Here is a 26,645-nt window from a genome sequence, read left to right as displayed (position 1 = left end):
GATGCTTGAGACATTCTTGTTGAGCCAATTACAAAGAGGATGCTGCAAGAGTAAACACAGGTCTTCAGGAAAACAAGGGCACTGTTATAGGTGTGAGAAACCCTGTCTCAAAAAAAAAAAAAAAAAAGGATGTACTTTAGTGATTTCTGACTTGAAACAATAGCTCTGAAATGGAAACATCCTTGGGAGTGCAAGTTTTTCCTCAATCCTTGGATGGGAGTAGGAATAATTAAAAGAGTTATGAGTTTTTTGTCTTCCATGTTGTAAATTATAGAAATACACAGCAGAGTGAGTTGAGGGTACGTAATACTTTGCCTGTTTTCTTTCTTTTGGGAATATGATATAAAACATAGAATCAGGGAGAAGGAACTGGGCTGTTGATGAGAGGTATGATAATCTAGTAATGCCAGTTTATTTCCCCTGCTTTCAATGTCTTTTGATGTAATACTTTTCATTCTTGGAAGTGTATGCTAATAGATATGACTTGCTGGTTAGCAGTCATATCTCTTTAGCCATGTCATAAGTCCTTCATGGTACTCACAAGTAACTTCTTTGGGGCCATTTCCCTCAGTGTGGGTTTTCTAATGGTTTGTCCTAAAATGGGTGAGTTTGAGGCTGAAAATTTTGCTTACTGGTAGAGCACATACTTATCATGTACGAGGCTGCATGTTTAATACCCTGAAATTGATTGGCTCATTAATTAAACAAATAAATCATACTTAGCATGTATGAGGCTGTGTGTCTAATACCCAGAAATCAAATTAACTTATTAATTAAACATATAAATTACCATGGACAGGGAAAGTTAATTGATTGTCTTCTTTTGAACTGAGATTATAAAAGGAAAGGGACAAGAGATTTGTGTGTGTGTGTGTGTGTGTGTGTAGAAAGAAGCTCATCCTAAAATTGATTGGTATGATAGTTGCACAAATCTATGAGCTCATTAGAACGGACTGAGTTGTACACTTTAAGTGAACTGCACAGTAAATAAAATATTTTCAATAAAGCTCTTGTATATATGAATATGTGAGTTAAACTAGGAAATACAGATGAATTGAATGGCTAACTGAAGGGACTCTGGAGTCCCATATGGTAGGGGAGAAGAGATGATTTTATGAACAGGAAGGTAAACACTGATACAAGTAAGGTATACATACTTAATTTTCAACCTTCCACAAACCCACTTCTGTTCTTTAAAAGCTAATTGACAATAATCCCAACTGGTGTCACATATTTCCAAATTGAATTTTTTCCCCTTGGAAAAATGCTTGAGTACAGTGAACAAAGAGAGCCAGACATCCTACAATAAAAAAAACAGCATTGTTAATGAAAAATAGAATTAGACACTATCTCGGGGTTCTGGAAACGCTTCCATTTAGATTGGTCTACTTAAATCACTGTTGTTTTCTACAGAGACCTGCTGTATCTGAAGTGCCTCTTGTCTCTTTAGTCTCACATCCAAAGCCACTCTCTCCAAAGCCAGGGCTGAGTCTGTCTGTCCACAAGTAGTTTTCCATGAAGCCAATGAAACTTCACACAGTTAACATGACACAATTGGAGCACCGAGAGCAGGTTCAATTTGATAGGTATTTGAAACATGAAAATTGTAGAATTTAGGACCCCCCAATCCCATTTTTAATCATGAGCTAATGCTAGTTGGTTATAGAAGTAGCACGATTTCAACCATGGTAGAAAGTATTTCCTCTCTCCATTTTGTAATTTGGAATGCCTTGGAAAGAAAATAGTAACATATTTAGCTACTACCACAAATTTAGTATTTGTATCTTGTGATGAATAAACGTCTCCAAGGAGTAAGTTATGATGGCTTGGCTAACCTGCATAAAGAAAGGCATGTCATTAAGGGACTTAGATGGAAAAAATAAGACATCAGGGGGTTAAAAGAATAAACAAAAAAATCTGCTTGATTTTGCTCTAGGTCTTTCTTGTGTGCATGGCCAGTGATTTCTGGATGTAAAAACACAGATTGAGACAGGCTTTCATGGAGATCCACAATAATAACAGTGATTGCCAGGGACCGCTGAGCATACTGTTATATAGCACATTGTCCAAAATTTGTCACTTCTTTAGATTTTCCCTAATGCCAGAGACATGCAGGACAAAGGCAAACTATAGAAGACAAAGGGAGTAAGCATGTGGCAGAGTTATTACATATTGTGCTTCAGAGCAAAGCATTGTCTCCCCTGAATGCCAACTGGAAATAGTCCAGCATTTGGCCAGTGACTGACCCTACATACAATAAAGTCCCGATTTTCAAGAAACCATTGTGGAAGCTTCACTGCCTGAACTTGTCTTGCTTTTCAGAGGAGCATGGGTTATTTACAAGGCATAATGATATCCTGCAATACTCCCTTTTCTGCTAGGAAGAGATTTTTTTTATCAACTCTTTAGATTTCACACCAGGGTCAGTCTCTCTTGGCTCAATTTCATAATGTCTGTAGACTTCAAATAACCAGGGAACATCTTGTCAGAAAAAGGCCAGATGGGCAGACAGGGAAGCAATCCAGCCCCTGAGGAAATTAAGTGTTCAACCTGTTCCTGCTCTCCCACAGTGCTGGTACATGAGCCAGACAGAAAGACAGACATACGTGTAGACAAACATTCAAGCTACCTCAGAGCTGGGGAATCCAGGGCAGGGGCTCACTGGGGGAGTTTGGGGAGCCAGCAATTCAAATTCCCATGCTGTAAGCTCACACAATGAAACCTGATAACCACCCTCCCTGTGCTCTGGAAATGAACTCACCCCTCTCCTTGAACTGGGAGTCTGAGCCACAGAATCTGACAGTACAATTCTCCCTCTCTACACCTTCCGGGAGGAGAGGCAAAATGAGACCTTGAGGACAGAGGAACGGATAAGGGATGCAGGCTCTATTTCAGTATTCAAAATAAGGGCTGTTGTCACTGCTTTTACATTTTATGTTCCTGAGCAATTCCTCTGGGTGTTATGCCATGAATAGATTTTAGAGTATAAAATTCCAGAGTCATATTTGCATCCCCAACAGCTAGGGTAGTTTTGGATGTGCGGTAGTGCTACATATTCCCTTGAAGAGCAGGCCTCACATCTGGCGGCAAGCACCGCGGCCTTTATTGGATTTCTTGATTACTAGCCTTACTCTTTGACCCATGATCTGAACATTAGTCCACAGATGCCAGGGGAAGACACTTGGGGCTTACTGTTTAATTGCTTCGGTATTGAGGAGCCAGAGTACACTTCTAGATGATGAAACCCCAAACCAACTGATTTAGAGAAGGAAACGTCACGAAGCATTTGTCAGATTTAGACTGAATATATTCAGATATAGATCTGAGGGCAAATGAAAGGTACTATATGGATAATATATTTGAAAACATGGGCTATGTTGTGAAGATTCATACAATGACATTATATTAATTATACATTGAATCAATAATTCTTGAGCAGGAGTTATTTTGTTCAGCCAATGAAATATCACAATGTTCTCAGTCATTATTGATTACCTTGACTGTGGGGACATTACTGGAATACACTAGAGGCCTGTGATGCTGGTCAACACCGTACAGTGGTTTGTGCAGCTGCCCACAGCACAAAGAGAGCTCACCCAAGCTGTCGATCACACCATGGTTGGGAAGCGTTGTAGTAAGCAAAGAAGCAAGATTCAAATTATAAATGACAATTATAAAAATTCTCCCCCCCAAAAGATTAGAAAAATAAAATGCACTAGTAACATCAGTGGATATGTCTAGATGGCAGAATTATGCATACTTTTTTACCTTTTCTCTGGCTTACAAAGTTTCTATAATTTGGTTGCCTTTAAATAAAAAAAAAACCAGTCATATGAGTAATGTGTGAATATATATCCTGATTATTAAGTGTTGCATGTAAGATTGAAAATTTTCCCCTTATGTTCCCTTCTCAGAGGTACCAGAATTGTGATATTGGTCTCTAAGAGATTAATCCACATGTTTACACATATATTATATGCAGCTAAATAGGAAGTATGTAGAATTTTTGCCAATTTTTTAGTAGCTGCATTTTATGTGTCTCCTTTGATGTACTTGCAAAAGCATCCTAAAGTGGGTATGGGGATGCCAAATTGCTGGGCTATAAAAAGAGAATATTTAAAATTTTGTTAGTTAATTGCCTTCCAAATCACCCCACAAATTTAATTTTCTGACACCCTCACCAGCACTAGATGTTTATCTGCCTTTTATACAATGTGCCAATCAGGTAGATTAAAAATAGCACCTTGTTTTTTGTTTTCATTTTTATTTCCTTGTCACTGTCAGAGCTGAGATCTTTCTCATGTATTTTTCGAACCTGTCTCTCCTATAAATAGTGGTACTCACATGTTTTGCTTAAATTTGTATTGTAATCCCTTTCTTAATCTTTATGAACCAAAAAAGGCAGGAGCAGGTTTGCAAAGAAAATGCAGAAGGCGGCCTACTTCTAATCTCCCTAGGTAATTCCTGAGTTTATTTCAAACCAAAGTGATTCTTTCTTGCCATTACTAATGCCGCAAACAAAGCAGCTACAGTATGAACCAAAATGTGTAGGCCCTTTCCCGCCACTTTTGCCTGCTTCTCTGGACTGAGCCTTTGCTGGGTCAGCATCTCAATACAGAGCAGCCAGCAGTCACTGCCAGTCAGATTCGCTCCAGCCACATACAAATGTGTTATGTGGTAAAGCATAAAAGAGCATGAAAGGCAGCGTGTGAACTGGATGGTATCTGTGGCCCGTGCAAATGGCAATTAGGACCATTACATTTCACTTAATCTTCATTACGAACATCTGTTGTCTAGCATGCATGAGAAAGCCAAAGATGGAGTTGGGCGATCGTGACCTTTACAAATAGTTTTCTTCATTACTTTCACAATGTTAGGCACTAAGCTGAAAGAGATGTGGCACATGAAATATATAATATAAAATAAGTAGTGGCCAAAGAATAAAACTAGGTGCAAAGCTTGTCCAGGACACTAGCAGGTACCTAGAGGTAGAGACAGGAGTACAAAGTTATCTTTGGCTACATAATAAATACTAGGCAAAGTGGGCTATATTTAAAGTGCTAATTTAAAGCTAGTGGGCTTGTAGGTTGTGTCTCTCATGAAAAGCTTCAAAGAGTCAACCAAAACTTGTCTTTGAGATATGTCTGAATTGGGATATATCAAATCTCACTTTTCTGGTCCCCACCATCCTTTTGGTTTATCCTGTCCCACATACCTTCTAGTCAGTGCCCTTGGAGCTCTATTGTCTGTCACAGAACTGTGGCTTAGAAGTATTTCAGACCTCTTCAAATTTGCTAGCTATCCACCCCCTTTTTTTCTATCTACTTATATTCCCCATTTTGTCTGTGCTCTGTAGTGGAGATCAGGAGCGTCCACACTAGGTCCACAAGTGATGCTGGAGAAGGGCAGGGCTTCCTACATTTTACCTGGAGCATAATCAGGTTAGGCTTTTCCCTGAATGTCTATTCCTATGCTGATACTCTACCTTCCTGACTGAGCAAGGGTCCCATTGGGAGGTAAATGAGTAGGCAAACGATACTCTTATGATAAGTACCGAACACCTCACTTTGAGAACCTTGGTTTTAGCTTTACATTTATGTGATCGAGTTTGGTCACTTACGAGTTTTCACCAACTATCTGTCAACAGCATAGGAGCACAGAACGTAACATTTTTGTTCTTCAGCAAATCCCCTCCACTTATCACAAATGTCTCCCACATGCTAACAGCTAACTAGCATTTGGTTAATGAATAATTTAAGTAAATGTCTGTGGTCCTGAGGTTCTGTGAATAGAGGAAAGCTAGACACTCCGGCAGGGGAACTGTGAAAATGTACTTTGAGGAGAGAGGTGACTCACCATCTCTACTCTCAGCACAAAGACCACACACATCTCATTCTGTGACTTCAGCTCTGAGTAAGGCTGTGCCAAGGCACAATCCTTGCTCAACTCAGTACCGCTACCTAGGATGCTTGAGAATGACTGAAAGTGAAGGCTTCCTTTAACAGTTTACTATGTTCCTAGTATTTCAAATCCACTATTTTCTATAGGACAGGAATCCATTCGCAGGTACAAATCCATCTTTCTGCTTGGAGCCTAAGGAAACTGTATAAGCAACTTGTGAAGCTGGAATGGTAAGGGATATGAATAACTTGGGGAACACATTTTTATTACATTTGACACTCTGACATACTGTTACATTTGGGGGGGGGTCATAATTGTCCTGAGAATCTGTCAGGTCATTACTCCTCTGACTCTCAATGAGACATGGAAGGTGGTGGTGGCAGGGGAGGAGGGACAAGGGCTATGAAGAGAAGCTGGAAATGGAACAGAGTTAAGTGTTCTTAAGGAACTTGACTAAAGCTGAAATGATTATTCTTTTGTAACTCAAAAACAATCATCTATTTTCACTTATTTTTTTCCAACCTTGATCTCCACCCCCATCATAGTTCTTCTATGGGTTTCTTAATTATTTTCCTGAATTCTTGCAAGGCCTTATTGCTGTTGTTAACAGCACACATGGAATTCTAACCAGTTGTGCAGTCTCTCACACATGGCTCAAGTTCTGATGTACAGGAACAAGAGCCAAACCCTCGAATGCTTTAACCTTATCAGCTCCACAGTTGCCACTAATTGGAATACTGCTTCTTCCCAGAGCCAGTAATTTGCAGTGAGACCACGCTAATCTCATAAACTCAGGAGCTGGATAAAGCAGTTGGCTTGAGTATCACTAATTTCATGCTTATGTTTGCCATCACTCACTGAGGGACAAGAACAAGTCAGCTATGATAAGGGAAAACTCCGCTCCAGCTTTGTGCATCGGAGCAGTAAAGTTGACCATAAATGAAATGCATCAATGATTTAAAGCCAGTTACAGAGGAAGCACAAAGCTACAAATGAGCCTGTGATGGAAGATAACTTGTTTATTTGCTTAGTTGGCTATTTAGATTGGCTTATTTTTTTCTCAGTTTACAAGGAGATAGCTCCCAACAGGCCTGAAGATTAGATTCATAAAACCAGTTTAGGAGCTTAATACAATTGATGAAATTAAACTTCAAATATACTGATAGAGTGACGGTTTCTCTTTCTAGAAGCATGAAATATTTTATGCTAAAAGCGTAAATTTTATAGGGCCAACTAGTCTCACCTCCAATATAAAACAAAAACTTCATTAAGCACAACCATTTCTTTATTATCTTTTAAACACACACACAAATATCAAATTTGGGAACTACTAATTTACACATAGATGCATAAATATATCTTCTTAAATAAGGTCATGTAATCCATTATTTTGTGACATACTTATGTTCACTAAAAATCTGTTCGGAAATTTTTTTCTCCACTAGTTCTAGGCCACCTTTCAAGTGCTTAACAGAACAATGCAAATCCTCTTTCACAGGATCACCCTTCAGATATTTGGGTATGCTGAAAGTGGTTGCTTTCAAAGCCCCATCTTTTGTTTTACAGAAGAAACAACCTTAAATTCATAGTATGAATCCTCACATTGTTTTCCGCTTTAGCCATTTTTCTCTGGGCACACTCAATTTTTGTGAATGCCCCTCTCAACATATAGTGTCTGAGTAGAAGAAAATTCAGATAGTCTAACTATTGGGGACTGTATAGAAATTAATTTTATTAATTTGCACACACTCTATCAACAATGTCCAAGACTAGAATGTTATATTAAAATGCTTCAAACTATTATATATTGCAATCGAGTACTTTAAAAATGAGATATTAACCAGAATCCCAGTTCTTAATCTTATTAACAGATTTCTGTCACTGAAATGAAAAACAAAAAAAGAATGAGAAATTACAGAATCTTCATTTCAGTTCCCTCCTTTTCCCATGAAGCAGCCTAAAAGAAACCTTCTGGATGAGGAGAACATCTTCAGAGTCCCCCAGATCTTCAGTCAGCCCCAGAGAGGCAAAGTGACATTCCCAAGCCATACTGTTACTTATTTGAGTGGACAGAACTAAAGTTTGGTTTCCTTCCTCCTATTTCAGAGTTCCTTTCACTCTGTTGTTCCACCCCACACTATTAACATTCGATTCTAATGATTCTTGATAACATGAAGATAAGTTAGCTTCCAAGGGCTTCTGCTAGTAATCATTTCAATCCATCTTACAGAACTGAATTTTGAACAGATAAATGTGGAACTTTAAGTGTAGTCCAGAATTTAGAGAGACAGAAAGCATCTTTTACTTTGCTCCATCTGTCCTGTCTTAAACTTGTAAGTCTTGCTTTTCTTTTTTTCCAGCTAATATCAGTAATACGATGGTTTATTTATTTTTTGGCAGAGCTGTTCAATTACAGTTAATTCATTGTACTAAAATTCTTTGCTTTGCTAACAAATATATAATCAAGATGGGATGTCGAAACTTGTTATGGTCTCATCCTTCACAGTATTTCTTAACTCTAGAGGATTGCTTCCAATGTCACTTTCTTTGTGAAGTATATCTAAGCTAAGAGTTTCCAGTCTTGAAATAGAGCACACAGATCCCATTTGTATACTAGCACAGAAGCATAACACCAAAGAAAACTTTCTCTATGACACTGTAAATTCCTTAAGTGTCCTCTTTCCTCTGCTCCCAGGCCCTGAGCTGATGAAACAAATAGAATATTCAGAAAAACTGTGATATAGGGTAGGAACTTAGTGACCAGGAATGAAATTAAGGGGAGGTATTTTTCTAGAGCATGGTAAGTAATTAAAGTCCATTTCTCAATGGACTTTCCTTCAACAACCAGATGTCATTTTATTGAAAAAAAAAAAAAAGGTCACTAGGTGTGCCTCGCTCTGGTCCTTGTTTGTATCCACTAACAATAATTTCTAACAAGTGCTACAAACTATGCACTAGTAATAATTTTCTGTCCTTTCTGGTTATTAACATTAAGATAATTATTGATTATATTTTCAAAGATACACTTCTTTCTTCTTTTTGCAAAAATTAGTTTACTATTTCCTTGTCTTCAGCCTTCTGGCTTCTTTTCCAGTTTCCAAGAACTTTCCAGGTGGTGGTGACTCATTTGGAGAAAATGGCTTCTTTCACTTGGACCTTTCAACTGCATTGTTTGTAATGGTCAGGGGCCATGGTTAGGAGAGCTGTTTCTTGGAAAAAGTATTTTTGAATTGGGCAAATCAGAGGCTGAAAGTCAGGATGGCCAATAAATGTGTTATTGACAGAGGCCTGGTGTAAAAAGAGAGCTCAGTCTAGGAAGGTCGTTTTCTCTGAACCATGGCCCAGCAAGCATTACAGACGGGCCTCCTGTCTTCCTTCCCTTCCCATTATTTTGGCTGTATGTTCTCATTGCTGTACTTTGATTCCTCTGTGCTGAACTTGGATGACTAGAGCCTCGGAACAAAAGGGACCAGAAAAATGCACAGCTGCCTTGGAGATTACAATTAGGTTCTGGTTTATGACTGACATAATAAGAAAACAGGAAATGATTTCAAAGAAATTAATAAAGTATATTAATAATTAATATGCTTAGGACATATGCTTATGTTTTTATTATATAATATATGCATGTTATGTTTTTATTATATCTATGTATATGATTTTATATATATACATATATATTTTAAAAGGAGGAGGCACCAATGATATAGATAATAGACACAAATATCTCAAAAGTACGAATTCATTGGCAAACCTAAATATCACATATTTTTTAAGAACCTACTATGCATCCTGTCCTGTATTACGTATTAGGAGGATACAGAGACATAATAGTAAACATGTTGCAAGGATTAAAATATTTTCTACCTTAGTAAAAGAATGACAGATTATTTTTTAAAGCATTTTCTTTGACAACACTTGAAATCAAAATACAAGTGTAGTTTTTTAAAAGGTTAGCCTCCAGTGACTGGAAAATGAAATTCATCCAAACTCTGTTGCAACTATGTGTTAGTTAAATGACCCTTGATCTACTGTAAATGTGAAGAAAACAAAATTGAAAAGCCTGCAGCTTGTCTCCTGACCCAATATTGTGGGGTTGTTCTGCAGAAAATGAAGTAGGTCTGGTTGTTATTGAGACTGAGAAATTGCATTATCTCCTTTAAGTCTGGCTAAGGTTCTTGTCCCTTCGACATGGATCTTACCACTTATTTGGGTAAGTCCTTCATCGAGAAACAGGCTGTGATTCTCTAAGGGGTTGATTTGCTGCTAAAAGCCTGAAAACCAGACTCCTGATCCTAGCAGCCCTTTCAAGGGGGCAAATGTAAACAACACTCCTTTGCTCAAAGTGGAAAGGTTTGAGTTGAGTGCCTTCCAGGCGATCACACTGGTTGCCATTTTATGAAGTCTATTTCTGTCTTGTACACATCCCTCAATTTGCATTCCTGCTGAAACTTGCCACTAGGTTTACTTCCCTGTGTGGGAGGTAAAATGGATTTAGAGGGTAGAAAAGAAAGGTCCTTTTGTGAGGGGGGAGAATACAGAACTTTTACTTAGTGTCAATCTTAGATGTCCCAAGGCTTTTTCCACAGTTAGGGAAACTCTTAGTATTGGCATTAGCCATAATTCCTCAAACATTTGAAAATTTCTGAAATTTAAATGAATTTGGCTCATTAGATTGAAAGAATGTGAAGATGATCTAAAAGAAGTGGAAATAGTTCTAAAGATGGTTTCTATGCAAAGGGTAAAGAACAATCGATGCTCTTCAATATCTTTTACCAGATGTTAAGTGATGTGAGACGTCATTACATCAGGTTCAGTTCTGGTCCTCTGTGGGGGTCTGCATCCTGTCCAGGGGTCTGAGGTTGCTTAGCCAGGACAATGACCAAACACTTGAGGATGAACAAGCTTATCAGAATTCTACAGCCATCTGACCCTTTCTCAGCAACCAGTCCTTGGTCATTGCCAATGCATTTCGCCTCGATCCTCTCTTGATGAGGACAAATTTAAGTGTGTAAGTACACAAGCTTAGAAAAGGAACTGCTTTGAGTCAAAACTTGGAACAGTCAAGCAGTGTGGATGATTGCATAAGCAGGGTCTAAATTTTTAATTTTTGATAGACTAAATGTAGGTTAAAGACAAGAAGAGAATTTAATTGTAAAAGCAGCAAGTCAAATGAGAACAATCCAGAGAAAGGGATCCTTGGAGGATAGGGACCATTTCTTTCTTTATTCTTTCCTAAAGGTTACTATTCTCTTCCTAACAGTGAGTTTACAGTTTCCTGATAGTGAGTGAGTGAAGCATCATGAGCACTAAAAAAATTGATTCAATAAATGAACAAATTGAGAATAAATTTTTGACTATGTGATTAATTCTGAAATATGTTAGAAGTATGTTCATAATTCGTGGTGATCCTTATCTGTAGATAATTTATACATAAAAATAATGTTTTTTTAAAGTACTACTAAGGAAGAAAGTCAGATGCTCCATAGGAATAAAGAGAAATAAAGCAGATGTCTTTTGCTTGTGAGTTCTCCTTGCTCCTTTTGTTCCTCACTCCCTCCTCTTTCCTCCCTCCTCTAAAATAGGAGTTACTTCCCATGCTTCTCTTGATGCCTGCGTTTTGTGAAGTAGCTATAATAGCTTGTCTTAAAAAAATATATGGATGGTTTTCAAGGGATAGCCATAGGAAATACCTCTTCGTGTTCTAATCTGAAAAACAAAACTAAAAACCCACAGAGAATCAAAGGGCATTTGCATCCTTTACCGGATAAAGAATCTGAGATGCCTCATTTAAATCACTTGTCCCTGACCACACTGCAGTGTGTGATTGAACCTCCCATGCTTCAGGATTCTGGAAGAGAGGTTTGTTAGGGAAACAGCAGTTAGTTCTAGCACCGTCATATTAATTCTTTGGAAAATTGTTGGACGATCCTTCATTATTCTGCTTTCTAGGCACATGAGACTGACACTTGAAATGTAGCTAAACTAGACATTGTTTCAACATCTACTCCCAGCTTACTTAAAATGTGAAAACAGTTGCTTACCTGGCTCTAAAGTGCTGTGGTATAAGACACCTCTCTGCTTCGGTTTGTGGTCTGACAGCTTGCTGTGCCCCTCCGCACCCCTGTCCCACACTCTCACCTCTTTTCCCCATCTGTCTGTCTTGTACAAATTCACTGACTTTTTTCTTTCCTCAAACTGACATCTTCTTCACAGAGATTGAGGGGGAACCGGCATCAGTGTAATTATCAATCCCTAAGCCCTATTGGTCTTTCCATGGAATGAGGAAAAACAGGCTTGTAGTAAAACCATGAATCTTAGAAGGATGCCTAGACTAGAAGAGGTTCCAAAACCCAGACCGAGGAGGGCTGAGTCATTAACCAGTAAAGCAGTTGGGAACTAGGAAATAAGCTTTTACTGGGTTTGAAGTAAGGCCAAGGGTCAAAAAGTACATAGCAACAGACAATGGGAACATCTGTAGGGAGATGCCCTGTGAAGTGTGGTATGCTCCACGGCATGCACAGCTTTCACAAACAGCACACCTAAACTTATTATGACCACAATGCTCTCCAAGTGTTCCCCAATGTCACTGCTCTAGAAGCTCTAAACTTGGCCTTGTGACTTTTAGGATTCACCATTTTCGAAATCATTCTCCAAGCAGCAATCTATAATAAGAATAGATGCCTCACGCCTCATCCTTCTGAAGTGTTCTCTCACTTTGGCTCACCAACTCCATTATGGTTAATGGAACTGCCAGAATTTCCTTATATGCCACTCAAGTCCAAATGCTCCTGGTGTGCAGTTTTGATGGCCATATGGTTTATATCTAAATTGAAGACAACTGTGAGCAATCTTTTGTTTCTGGGTAACTGCATTCTAAGGCATATGAATACACTCTAAGTTCTTGTTGTTTACCTGCCATTTCTCCATTCCCCCCTTTATTTGCCGCTTTCATTCAACCGTATCCTTTATACTGGAAGGAAAAAAAAATGGATGAAATGTTATATCCAAAGGCCAGGGAAGAAGTGGGGGAGAAATCTTGGCCAAGGCAGTTAAGTGACTATATGAGCCATGGTTGAAAAAAAAAAGCAGTGAAGGAATTGTCATAACCTGGAATATAGAAGAGGTGAGAAGAGCATATGTAAAATAATATTAATATTGTTGAGGTGCCATCCACACCGCTTTTCTGTTTCAGGGCACAATGATTCTTTCCTCCTTTCTACAATAGTACACATATGCTCCAAGACTTCCCCTCCAGGCACATTCTCCACTCTGCCCAATTCTTCACTGCTACATGACCTTGTAAGCTGAACCTAATGAGGAGGCTCCCTTTCTGATTACAGTGGTGCTTGGCCAGCTGAGCGTAGGCCAGGAGGAGAAATTTAGTGAAATTAGGCTATCTATTCCCTGGCACCCTGCCTGAGAGGTCGCTAGCTATCTCTACTAAAGGTCACGACTCCTGACAGTGAGTCCTCTCCATACAACTGACATTCCCTCCTCCTCCCTGAGTTCTGGCAGCTGCTCCTTTTTCTTTAGGTCTAAGACTGGTAATGGAGCTCACTGTTGATGTCTCTGTGATACCACAGTATCTCCTCTGATTTCTGTGTATTCTTTCGCCACTTCTGCAATCTGTCCTCTTTGCTAAACTCTACTTAGGGTATCCACTCTCCGTTTCGTATATTTTTGCACAGAAACCTTGACTGAAAATCCTGCAGAACTTCTTGATTTGTTTCTCTCTTGACTTTTTTGGGCAGGGAGAACAAAATACAAAGTTGCAAAGGAGAAGATAATATGTAAGGAAATGTAGCAGGTTCGTGGCCAGGTTCGTGGTCTCTGGACACACTGAGAAGAAGAAGCTCCTAAGAAAATCTTAGCATGTTACTGATAGCCTTCTCTACTCTTTACTAATTGAACAGTGATGCTTTTTTTGTACTATCCAAAAATCAGTCATGAAAAATGTTTAGAGGCTATGACTCTCCTATCTACTCATTCCTGCAAAGTTCAGATCCTTGTTAAACTCTAGCAACCTGGGAGGCAATAGCCTGAGGCACACTCAGGTCTCTGCGTTGCTGTAAATCAGTTTGCACTCCTTTGCTTCCCTTGGACTTAGTTTGCAGAGAATGAGCTTATATCCTTTGCTTCCCTTGGAATGGAGTCTCAGGAAGCCTGGGAAGCGGGGTACAGTTAAGCCTCTGTGATTCCACAACAGCTGCCAGCATTCTGGCTGGAGTGTATCTGCTCATTAACTGTGTCTAACCTGGAATGTTTCATACTGTCAGGGCTAGAAGAGTCCTCGGAAATCAACCAGGCCAGAGACTCTCAGAATCTGGAGATGGGTTTCAACCCTTCCCCCCCACCACAGTCCCAGTTATACTGACACCGAACTATCTAGGCACATTTTACCCCCTTTGGGAGAAGCCATAGATTCTGTCAAATTCTCCAAAGGATTTGTGACAGGAAGAAAGCATAAACCTTGACAGTTCAGCATCATTACTTTACAGGAGAGGAAGCTATGCCCAGAGGAAAGCAGTAAGCCAGAGGCAAATATTAACTTTCAACGTAGCTTTCTTTAAAAAAAAAAAAAAAAAAAGATATTTTTTACTCTATTAGATTCTACAACTTTGACTTTTCCGTGCTATGATCACAGGAGGCAACCGATAACTGTTATATGCAATAGATTATTGCAATCAGTCCTGCAAATGCGCTCCTTCATTTTTAATTCACCTTACTAAACAGAACCTGAAATTGTGTGGGCCCAGGGCCAAACTAAGAGTTTAATGGTGCCAAGGGATCAGTCAGGGTTTTTCCACCCCAGTTCTCTCGGATGAATGGAGTTCTGTCTCGTCCCTGTTTTTCTGAGCCAACTTGTCCCCAGGGCCCCATGGAAGGGCAGGTGTCAGTCCTGGGCATGGACTCAACAGCCTAACTCCAGCACCTCTGCAGCTGTTCTCAAGCCTGAGAGGCCTCCAGTGGGAACTGATACAGAATGTTGGGGAAAGTGGCAAAAGAAAACTAAGGGGAAAAAAACACCCCTCAGTAGTGAGGGGTTACCAGGTTTCCAAGAGGCTGGCATTACCTAAGATCAGGTTAGTAAACCATAAACCAGCTCCTGGTAAAATATAGTAGAATGTCTTATTTCTTGTGCTTCCTCTTTCTTAAACCGGTGCTATCCTGACTCTCCTGTCTTTCCCTACCCAGGGTTTTCCTGTCTATGGTGGCAGGGGCCTTTGCTACATGTCTTAGGCACTCTGTGTCAGACTGAAATAAGTTCCATCGAGTTCTCACACCAGCTGAATCATTAACTAGAAATAGGACCCGTAAAGATCACTTCACCTTCATGGGCCCCAGTTTTGCTTTATGTATTAAAAGGGGTGGGGCTAATGCACCAAACGGAGTAATGGACATGCAATCGCTTAACAAATGCAAATTAGCAAAAGCTATGCAGAACAACTGTGGCCTTTCACCAAGCCAAAATAAGGACTGTAAAGAATGAACAAAGGATGAACTTGAGTGTCAATATCTCAGTTGAGTTCTGGCTTCTTAGATTTCAGTCTTGAGGACATTCAAGATTGGAGTAAACTGAGTCACTGCTGGCTATTTGGTTAAGAAGACTAGTGGAAAAATCAGTTGACCTTAACCACAATATATTCCTATATTCCGAAAGTTTCTCACAGTATCTTACTACCCAAGTACCTGTGAAAAGGTCTTCTGAGGACGAGTCGTTGAGTCAAAGACTGAGACCTAATGCACTTTAGGTTTGGAGGATCAGAATGAGTTGGTTTGATATTACTTGCCATGGGAATAAGCACCAGAGAAGTTTTGAAAATTGCCAGAGAATGGTGGGTATCAATAGTGGGAGGTGGGTATCAACTTCATAGTCAGCATGGCAAGATTGTTTTCTAAGGTCGTGGGATGGACCACAAACTAAAACCAACCACCACCATGAGGAGACAGGGACAGTACTCAGGATGTAGTTGAAAGAGGGAGAAAAGAAAACAATTCATGGAAGGTGTAGGATGCTTCAAGAGAACAGCTTTTGCTGAGAAAAGGATTACATTGTTTTTAAGCAAGTGGTGGCAAAACCCACACAGAAGTTGATTTTAAAAAAATCCAACCTTTGAGTCTTACAACTTTCTCCAAACTAGGCCTCCTCAGGATTCCAAATGATTTAAATCACCCAGACACAAATTTACAATAAAATACAGTAAGCACACAAAGAAACGAATCACCATAAGAGAGAATTCAAAGAGACAGGATAGTTAGACTTCAGATATTAGAGCTATCAGAAACACAGCAGAAATGACTTCATTATGAATTGGATACAGAAACGAAATAGAGTTTCCAGGTGGAATAAGGTCATGCAAAGGCAAAGTGTCCAGGAGGGATGTAGATGGATTCCTGATTGCACTGGGGTGGGAGGAAAATTAGTGGTGGGAAAAAGAATGTGGCATAGACTAAATGCAAAAAAAAAGCTTTTGATTTCCCTTTTTATTAGCAAATGGTCATGGAACACATATTACAATATTTTCATTTGAGTATTTAATATTCTTTGGCCACATTCAATCCCTATGACCAACTTTTCCTTCTTCTCGACCTTCTTTACTAAGTGCTTTTCTTTTCCCAAATAGTCTCCCTCCTAGAAAGGTTTCAAAAACAGTTTTAAAAAAGCATTGTAGAAATACAAGCCTCATTGTTTTTATTTCCTCAAAGGCTTGAGGGGAGTGCAGATACTGAATAAAAAGATCTGTGCCAAATAAAAGGCACTGTAGAATTAAGAAGCTGCTTGCACTGCTCACCCCCGTATGTTGTTGTGAAAAACCCACAAGCAAAACTGGAAGATAACCACAAGAAGTAAAAGAGTTTGATAAGAAAATCGGGGTCACCTAGCAACCTTGCATAGCTTATGAAGCCAAGTCGGGGTCAGCCCCTGACTGGAGTCAGTCCAGAGCTGACAAGCAGGAAGTGTTCCAGAATGAAAGTGGCAGTAACTTCTAGAAAGGCTCACTGGTAATGTTTACTGAAGCTTTCATTAACTCACTTTGCAAAGCTTGCCAGCCACACTCTGTGGCCGTGGCACTTTGTTGGCAAGGCTGGGAAATCAATGTGGTTTGTCTGCTATACCACAAGGGTTGCCTTTTCCTTCACCACTGGGGCGAGTCCTCCCTATAGATGTGCTGACGCTCTTTGCCCTTCCCTTCACCCTGAATTCTACCAGGAGGCAATTAATTGGATGTTTTGTCTGCACAGCAGGTTAGCATACAGATTTGGGCATTTGTGCTGTGCAGCATTTTGGGAGGGGTAGAATCGATTACTATATCCAATTAGAGGTAGCTCTCTTTCTTTAAGGCTGTGAAGAAAATGGCATACTCCTGCCTCTTGCCCTTTGTTCCCATAGCTACCTCTACCTAGACCATCCCCTGTATCCATCAACCTATATCTTGTCTGTGCCTCAAGACTGACTTTGTGAGTTGTCTTCCTTGTCAAGTCTTCCTCAGTCCTCTGTATAAAACACTTTATTGACAACTATCTACTCATGGGTTTCATAACCACATTCAATTCCAGCTTATTGTGTACTCTGAACATGTTTGTCATCACCACCCCCCACGGGTCCTACATAGTCTCACTTTTACTTTCATGCCATGTATATAAATTATTGTGGGAGGCCACAGTGATCTTTATTTTTGCTGTTTTCTTTGTCTTCCTTGCTTCCTCTTACTCTCTGCCTCTATAGCAGTGCTAACCACAGCCTGCGTTGTATTCTAATTATTTGTGGAGTTCACACATGCTTATTACTCTGTCAGCTGTGAAGGCAGGAGCCTTTTATTGTTTGTCTCAGGATTTCTCGCATACTCCCTTTTCCTGAGAATGTGCTTAATGATCAATATGGGGGAGTTGAGCTTTCACTAAAAATATTACACATGTCAAAAATGTGTCTCAGAGATTTGTAAATCTTCCTGAAGAACATTTCTTTCTGAAGAGTTAGGTAAGTGAATTATAGAATATAGTAACAGCAGGCACATGCAAGAATAGCCATTATCTGTAATATATGGATAGAGAATCTAATCAACCCTAAATCAAGTCACATGGTGAATTTTCCATTCACAGCTAATAAACTCAAACTGCTTCCACACAGTGATTTGTTACCTCCATTTCTGCACTTGATACTGGACCATCCAAATACTATATTGTTCATGCTAATGTACACCCATGCAACCCCCCCCTCTACACCTGCTTTTTTTAAAGCATGAAGTAATAGTTCAATGTTAATGTGAGTTAATTTTATTGATTTTGTGCTGGTGGTTGATTAATTATAAAGGAAGGTGTCATGCATGCTTATGTATTCTCTCCTTGAGAGAGCTTAGAGTGAGCTGATGTCAGCAAGACCTTTATTCTTTAAGGATGCTGTGATGTCACAGTGAGTATTCTATTACCACGCTTGTCACTTTCATCTAAAAATGATGGCCTTAGAGAGCTAATTAGAAAATAACAGTGATGTGTTTACAGTGTGAGCCAAGGTGGGATTGGTGTCATAGTGTCACCAGAAAAATCTAAAAAGCAGGCATCAATTATTTCATTTGAGATTTGTTTCTTATGCCCCATTATTGTTGTCTTTTTCTTTTGTTTCCTTCTTTCCTTCCTTCTCTTCTTCTTAAAATTCTTTCTTCTCCTGCCCCTCTCTTTGAGCATATACTCAGTGTTTACTTACGGGCAAGGTTTTTCTTGCCCATGGATTAAAAATGTAGTTAAGAACGAAACTTTTTTTTCAACGTGACAGTCTAATGAGTATTGGACATGGAATGAGACTAGATTCTCCTGTCTAGAGTTTTAAGGAGTCATGCTCGGCCAAGCAATTGAATTATTTTGTTCTGAATTGGAGCAGGATGCCTAAGTGCTAGTCCCAACTCTTTCATGAGCCAACTGTGTATTCTTGGGAAGCTTTGACTCTTTGTGTCTTGAGATCCTCATGTTTTAAAGATGGAAGATGTTCTATTTTCTCATCATATAACAAAGGTGGGGGCTGCTGAGTCTCAACATCGAAAGTAGTTTTGAAAACCTGGGTATCCACACATGCGAGATGTGTTTGTCTATGTTTTGAAGCCAGTAAAATAGGGAGCAGGATCACACAAGAAACCTGATGCTGAACAGCTGTATTGCAACATGAATGTATCTGAAGCCAGAACACCACTGTGAATTTGTCAAAGACATAGGGAACATTGCCTTTCTTATAAGATCCCCAAAGGGAGGGCTCGCCAAAAGCTTTTTGCTAAGCCTGAGAGGAGATGGAGAGACTTGAGCTTGTGGGAGAATGGGGATGTTGTAACAGCAAGTACTCTACTGCTTTGCTATTCCAGATTAAGATACCATGTCATGTAACTGGGAAGAAAAATCATCTATTCAATATTATATTTTTAGCAATTACGATAGCTCTGAGAAAAATCAATGTCTAAATTTGTAGACATTTGTCATTTCTTATTCTTACGTTTGTACTTTACTTAACTTTCAGTCTCTGAATGTTCATGCTTGTTCCCATCCACAACTGATTCTTCCTTCTACTTTTCATTTTATACCCATCAAAATTCTTTTAATGTTTCTACTTCCTCTCTTCTTATTCAGTCCAATCAGAAACAGCCAAGGCTAAATTCTTACTAGGCCATAAACTCATAATCAGGATCCATAAGGAAATTCAGAGGGAGGGATGGGCCTGGTCTTTTGTCCAGTGGTATGGATTAGCCCCCAAAGCACAATGGGGTCTTGAAAGAAAATGCTAATTGCTGGAGATAACCAGCTGAATTCAAGGGTGAGACATTCCTCACCCAGGAATAAAAATGAAGGTAGCCACAATCAAGAAAACAATGCAGATCCATTTGATATCTAAAAGGTAAAAGTTCCAGACTGTATTGACCCAGTGACTAAAGCCTTTGGCAGGCGACCTAGAATAGAGGTCAAAGCATTTAACTGACCTCTCTTATTGAACCTGATTCCCAGACCACATGAAGAATATCCATCAAACTAACCTTGTCAGCCAGAATCTGGGTCACCTCTATGTTCTCTCGTCCTTGAAACTGAGTTGAAATGCTCTGTTTCATTGTGTATCATACCATCAGACTGTGATCTGTGTAATATATCTCTGAGTCTTATTCTTGTCTCCCAGTTTCCACGATCTATGTAGGTGTCCATATTCCTAGTGGTTAAGGGCACATTGGTTAGATCACTTAGATGCTTTTTACCTGGACTACTTCTGACTCTCAGGTTTCTCATCTCTAAAATAGTGAATGCAATAGCGTTTTCTGAGTCTGAAATGAGATGACAGATTTGGAAATACTCCAGCCAATCTGTCTCGGAGTAAACATTTAATCAATAGTAACTCTAATCGGTATTATGTGATTGTGTAGTAAATTTATCAAGGATAGACACTCTGGCTGCCAAAGGACACGGGTGTGTTTGATGAGGATGCGGCTCATAACTAGGATGAAGCTTAATCTCAGGGACCCTGGCAGCCTGCCAATCCCCCTTCCTTCCTGTGGCATAGATGATTGGGAAGCTTACCCAGTAAGAGGTAATGTTTAAGCATTTCTCTTTTTGTATAAGGCTTACAATCATCTTGGGTGGGGAAACAAGAGATTGAAGAGATCTTGGGTAGGGGATGATGATATTAATATAAACATTTTTTTAAAAATGTGACAAGTTGCTTACGGTACGTAGCAAGTTGTTGTTAGTTTGTGAGGACTGTGCCTTTGGATAGGCAGTTCCTGGCAGCTTGAATGAGATTATTTGAACAGTTAGAGGCTTTGAACACTTACAAGCCAAGAAGTTGGACAAGCATGGTTTTGACTCCACGGTTTCTCTTGGGGTTTGCCTGGTGTGCTGGACTGATTATCAAATATAATTAGGAAAGCTGAGAAGTGTGCAGCTACAGGAATCAAGCTACTTTCCCAGGGATCCTCACTTCTCTGTTCAGAAGGGAGCTGAGAGACTGTTTCCACTGGAAAACAAACAAACAAACAAACCAAAGTAGCAATGCATGTCACACTCAAAGGCAATGGTCCTGGGAACATGGCTTTATGGTACCCATTGCCATTGATGAGGCTTAAAATGGTCAACATGTATTTACTCTTTTCAGTATGGAATGGAATTCTAGCTCATTACTGTACTAGTATTTTTAAACTTGAGAGTCCAGCCTTCATATAGCCAATGAAAATTTAAAATAATCTACCTTTAGAACACATGCATATGAAGAGAGGAATTTCCAACTTTGAGTATGCTACAAGGTCTATACATCAGAAGATGCGTACAATCTTTCTTACTTCCTTGGCCTAGACCCAAATTTTGCCTCGACCATGGGTACTTTTAAACCTATGATGGCTGACTTTTCTTCTGAGGGAACCATTTGGGCATCATCTCAATCTTAGTCTCAATTACGTGGAGACACGGTGACCATACCTAAAACATGGAAAGGCAATGATATTTTTATGTTCACTCACTAGGGATCATAGTGAAAACTATGAATGTGACTGGTATTTTGAGGTAAAGAAAAACAGAAATGCCTGAGAGTTAGTGATGATGGCTTAGATGTGATGTTGTGTCCCTTGCCAACAGATGAAGTTACTGTTATAAGGACATAAAGTACTAATCCGGTATTTCTGCTTTCTCCATAGGTCACCTGTCTCCATGATTTCTTTGGTGATGATGATGTGTTCATTGCTTGTGGTCCTGAAAAATTCCGCTATGCTCAAGATGATTTCTCCTTGGATGAGAATGGTAAGCATGACCACTGGGATTTGTTTTGCTTTCCTTCTTGTCCTTTCCATCCCTTAGGATTTTCATGAGTGTATATGGCCTGGAAGATACTCAATTCAGCTTCCTAAAAAGTTCAGTTGACCAAATTACCCTCCATCTGTCTTTTGAGTGTACCTTTAAGTAGGAGTAAACTGGTAAGTCTCTAAACAGAAGTTTGTCCTCTACCATGTTGTTTGGTTCTATTTTTCGTATCAGAACAAAATAAAGAAACTGTGGCCAAAGAGCTGGAGAAATGGCTCAGCAATTAAGAACACTTGTTGCTCTTGCAAGACTTAGGTTTGGTTTCTAGCACCCACATGGTAATTCACAATCAACCATAATCCAGTTCCAGGGGTCAAAGAACTATTGTCTTTGACCTCTACACACACCAAGCACACACACAGTGCACATACATATGTAAACACACACATACAGACAGACGTACATACAAAAAATGAGGAACACCTTGTATTCCTGAGCCACTTGGTGCATTGGCCGAGGTGGATATTCTGGTTTTGAGATGCTGGCAATATGCTTAGAGATTCTCCTTTCTAAGCTGCTTATGTTCTTTCACTCAGAATGCAGAGTCATGAAAGGGAATCCATCTGCCGCTGCTGGCCCAAAGGCTTCCCCAACACCTCAAAAGACATCTGCTAAAAGCCCAGGCCCAATGCGCCGCAGCAAGTCTCCAGCTGACTCAGGTAACGACCAAGACGGTGAGTGTTCTTCTCCTATTGTTCAAGTTAACTTTATTAATGAAGGCTGATGCCCTCTGCATGACACAATTGATTTCTGTCATGGTCACCAGTATATCTATGATCTCTCTTTCAGAGACATAAAATAGCTTGTATGGAGAAAAATATGTGCGTTCTTCAGGTTCTTTCCACTTTGCTTTGTGTACAGAGCTCTCTCACTGAGATTTAGGGCTTGCTGATGAGGCGAGAATACCCAGCATGTGTCAGGAATCATCCTGTGGATGTCACCCCAGTGCTAATACTATGGGTGCATGCATCACCACACTGACTTTTTAATATGTAATAATCTCATTAGCTCTTGGGTCCAGGGACACAAACCAGCAAGAGTCTATGAAGGAATTATAATCAGTGGCCTGTCCATTGTTAAACATAAGCAGCCTTCCCTGGCTGTTCTGGCTTTCCTGACATACTAACTCTGTTTAATAGAACTAAAGTGGTAATAATGCAAGCTTTGTATATTATATGGTTGCTGAAAGTTGTATAATCAATTACACAAAATAATGGGTTTCATATGACATCATATACATATTGTTTAATTTAAATATTTAGTGGTCACATTTTAAAATTAAAAGAAAATAAACTTAATATAGTTAGTTTGTACTTACTAACCAACTCAAATGTAGTCATTTCAACATGTGATCAATATAAGAAATTATTGACATGCTTACCTTCTTTGAAATTGCTCTGTATTTTATACTTAATGAGTATATCTGAAATCTGATTAGCCACTTTCAATGTAACTAGTGACTACTTACAGTGCTAAGCAATATAAGAATGTCTTTCTTCTTTAGCTGAAAGAGATTCGATTCAAGGTAGTAATTCTTCACAGGAATTAAATGCTGTGGATTTTGCAAAAACAACAACAACAAAACCATTTTCATCATCTCTGAAGGCCATCACAATAGCGCTATGAATTAAGTTACAGAAGGACAATTATCTAGGTTGTTGGTATTTTGTTTTTTTTTTTTTAACATTGAGAACCTGAGGTGCAGTTCCTCACTTCTTCCCAATGTCACACAACCCTTTAGTATCCAAGAATCGGAACCAGGCATTGTCACCTCTCAGCAGGCATTCTTTGCACTATGCTACTTACATGAGGCAGGGTCCAGGATTCCCAGTGTGTTGAATGCAAAGATTTCTTTTGCATGGTCCTTGCTTCTCAGTGTCTTTCTGGCCCCACCTCCAGGCCAGGGGTATGGGAAGGCCAAAGGATATTGGGGTGCTCTCTGGTCATTACCTTGTGCTGAGTTGAACTCAATGCGGCAGGTAAGTTATTGTTGGTACTGTTGCTGCTAATGATCTGACCTGAACATATTCTATGAATTCCCCTAGTGTCACTCCAAGGTGAACTGATATCCTTGGCAGAGCTACAGGAAGATTAGAGCTACCCCCCCCCCACATTTTCCCCTTCTTAAGGAAACTCATTTGTATGAAAATATTACAAGGTTGACTATAGATAGATTTCAGTTGTAGGCACTTGCCTCACATAAGTGAAGCTCTAGGTTCTACCCACAAATATTGCAAGATTGGGTAAATAAATGTGTTTTCCAACAGGGAAGACTTGTCTCCATTTTATTTAGCTACTTTACAACTATGTAATTTCCAAGACACAGCAGGAACTAGCTTTAAAATTCACATTTCATCTTGTAAATCTACAGTATCTCACCATCTATGATTGAATTTGGCTTGAGAACCAACTCAATGAAATGAATCCCTGAAGGACTATTTCTGGGTTCTCAGATCTTGCTTTTTTTGATGGATGAGTCTGGGAAGAGGAACAAAAGCATTTATTTATATTTAGCAGGAACAATTAACCGAAGCAATCCAGGCACAGCACCCAAGGTCACATTGGGATGGTTGTGTGAAAACCATAGGTCTGTCTTTTGGCTTTGTTCTGAAATAAGTCTTAGCCACCTTGGCTACTCTCAGATAGCTTTCTAAAAATGTCTCTATGCAAGTACAGAGGAAATGGGAACTATTTAGACCAGAATAAAAAACATGAGAAAACATGGAACTGGCTGGATTATTGGTTGAGATTTCCCTCTCTAAGGCATTAAGGAGATATCAAGAATAAGACAGAGGTACAGTGGGGGAGAAGTGGGAAATTGTGAAATGGAGTGTGTGATCAAATTCTGAAGCCACCATCCATAAAGGAGAGGAAGAGTTACATACTTTAAACTTGGCAAGTCTCAAATTTCTGTATCTTTGTTAATCAAGGAGCGAATCATGTGAGAGCACATATGATAAAATGTTTCAGGAATAACCGTATAACAACAATGAGAGGTAGAACTATTTGATTTTTGGGGGGAGGGGGTCGGTTGAAATTACACTTGGTGAGTATTTCAGAATAAACATCCTATCAAAACCAACAAGCTTGAGTTTGGGTGTGTTCCTATATTGGTATTTCAGTGGATGAGCAGATCAGGATGAGGTGGATGAACATTAAAGTCACTTTAGTACCCAGCCATCATGGGTTAGAAGCAAGGCACAAGCCAAAAGACACTTTTTTTTTTCTATGCCATTCGGGTCAAATGAACTTGAATTAAGAATGTATAATTTAACTTGTATTACTCACTACCTAGAAAACTCTTTAATCAGTACACTTGGGACCACTTAGAGACATCACTGTCTTCAGGGATCTGTGTATCCTCCAGAGAAGGGAACACAGCACCTGGAATCTCAGCATCAACTCTACCTGGCTGGTGACATTGTTCACTTGTTCTTTGACTACACACACTTGAAAATGGGCTCTTTCATCGTTCTTTGAAAAACAGCATCCTACCCTCTTCATTTTCATGTAATATATTTAAATCCCTGTAGATCCAGGTCGGTCAACTGACTGACCTTACCACCCATCCTGTTTTACATGCCCTGTTCCATGTAGATAGGTACCACTGACAGGAGGAAGGGGCTAAAGATGACTGCAGGAGCAAGGACACAACCACCCTCAAATCCTGGGAGACAGACCATGTGGGATTGAGCATGCACAGCTGACGAGTACTGACTAAGGGGATCGACAGAACACAGATACTGTGTTCCCAGAGAGCTCTGTGGTACTCTCTCTCCCCAGTGTCCTGTTGCTTTGTGCGCAATTAGTTTGCTTAATTGAAAGGAAGCTCTTGCTAACAACTTTCTAATTTGAACAGGATTAGATGGGTTAGAAGCCTTTTTAACAATGTGCCCACCTCTGGTGACTGTCACTACTCTCTCCTTGGCTCTTCCTGTTTTCATAGTCTCTGTGAGAAAACTGAGAGAGGAAGAAATCCCAGGAGCACGTGCTTGGGGTGGGTGGGAGGAAGGCCTATGTCCTAAAAGCTGAAAACAAGGAGAAAAGAGTCAGAAATCCCTTCACTCAAATCTTGGTTCTGCTTCTTCTACCTCTTCTTCCTCTTCAAAATAATCCTATTTTCGAAAATATTGATAAGGTAGTCAAAGAAGTTGAAATTAGTTTGACACACCTTATTGCAAAGAGGAAAAATGAACTCTCCCAAAAGAAGAAATGAGAGGATTTGGACTGTGCATACATCTGAGGACGGTGAGACAGTTTTGTGATTCTGAGGAGGAACAGGGAATAACGAGAGTCAGTGAGGGAAGAGTCCAAGGTGTTCTCTAATTACTAGAGGGCTCAAGATGTTAGTAAGGGGAAAGGAAGACTATCTATCAGTCAATGGTGTCACTTCCATTCACTCTGAAGATGAAATGCAACATTATAGCCCTTCTATAACAGCGGTGGAAATGAGTTATACCCTCAGGAAATATTCATGATACAGAAGGTTAAACCACAATATTCTTAGATTATCTTTTTACTTAAGTGTTCTCTCTCCTTCTGCCCCCACTCTACCTCCCACCTCTGAGACACTCCCTCTGTTTTAACAGCATATCACAGAATATCTTTCTAGCAATATAGATCCTATGATTAAAAAAAAAAAAAACTGCTTCACCATAAGACCATCTCATGAAAACCATTTGATTATCCCATTTTTTTCATGTGACACCTTTTCTGTTTTTTCATATTAAAGGTGCTAATTATCAAGAGGATAGAAAGCAGCTTGAAATTGCAGTGGATTTACTGATGTTCAAATGGCAAATCATCTCATTTTCCATCATGTTCTTGACTGGAGACAGACTGGGGTTGGACCTTGATGTTTTTTCCACAATTTTCTTTTCTTTTTTTAATTTATTATTATTTTCTTTATTTACATTTCAAATGCT

General features: G+C 39.5%; 1 protein-coding gene across 5 annotated transcripts in view; it reads left to right on the top strand.

Annotated features, from left to right (window-relative positions):
- Nucleotides 1-26,645, top strand: part of Dcx (doublecortin) — a 77,730-nt gene that overhangs the window by 31,632 nt on the left and 19,453 nt on the right. For 3 of the 5 annotated variants that reach the window (XM_021187550.2, XM_021187552.2, XM_021187551.2), the window contains exons 4-5: nt 21,558-21,660; nt 22,257-22,394. In XM_021187550.2, coding sequence (XP_021043209.1) covers nt 21,558-21,660; nt 22,257-22,394 — 241 coding nt within the window. The remainder of the gene's footprint in view (nt 1-21,557; nt 21,661-22,256; nt 22,395-26,645) is intronic. The other 2 variants (XM_029534063.1, XM_021187553.2) reach the window with 1 other exon arrangement.

This window comes from Mus pahari, chromosome X (assembly GCF_900095145.1).
Source record: "Mus pahari chromosome X, PAHARI_EIJ_v1.1, whole genome shotgun sequence".
Taxonomy (NCBI): domain Eukaryota; kingdom Metazoa; phylum Chordata; class Mammalia; order Rodentia; family Muridae; genus Mus; species Mus pahari.
This window is presented reverse-complemented; position numbering and strand designations above follow the sequence as displayed.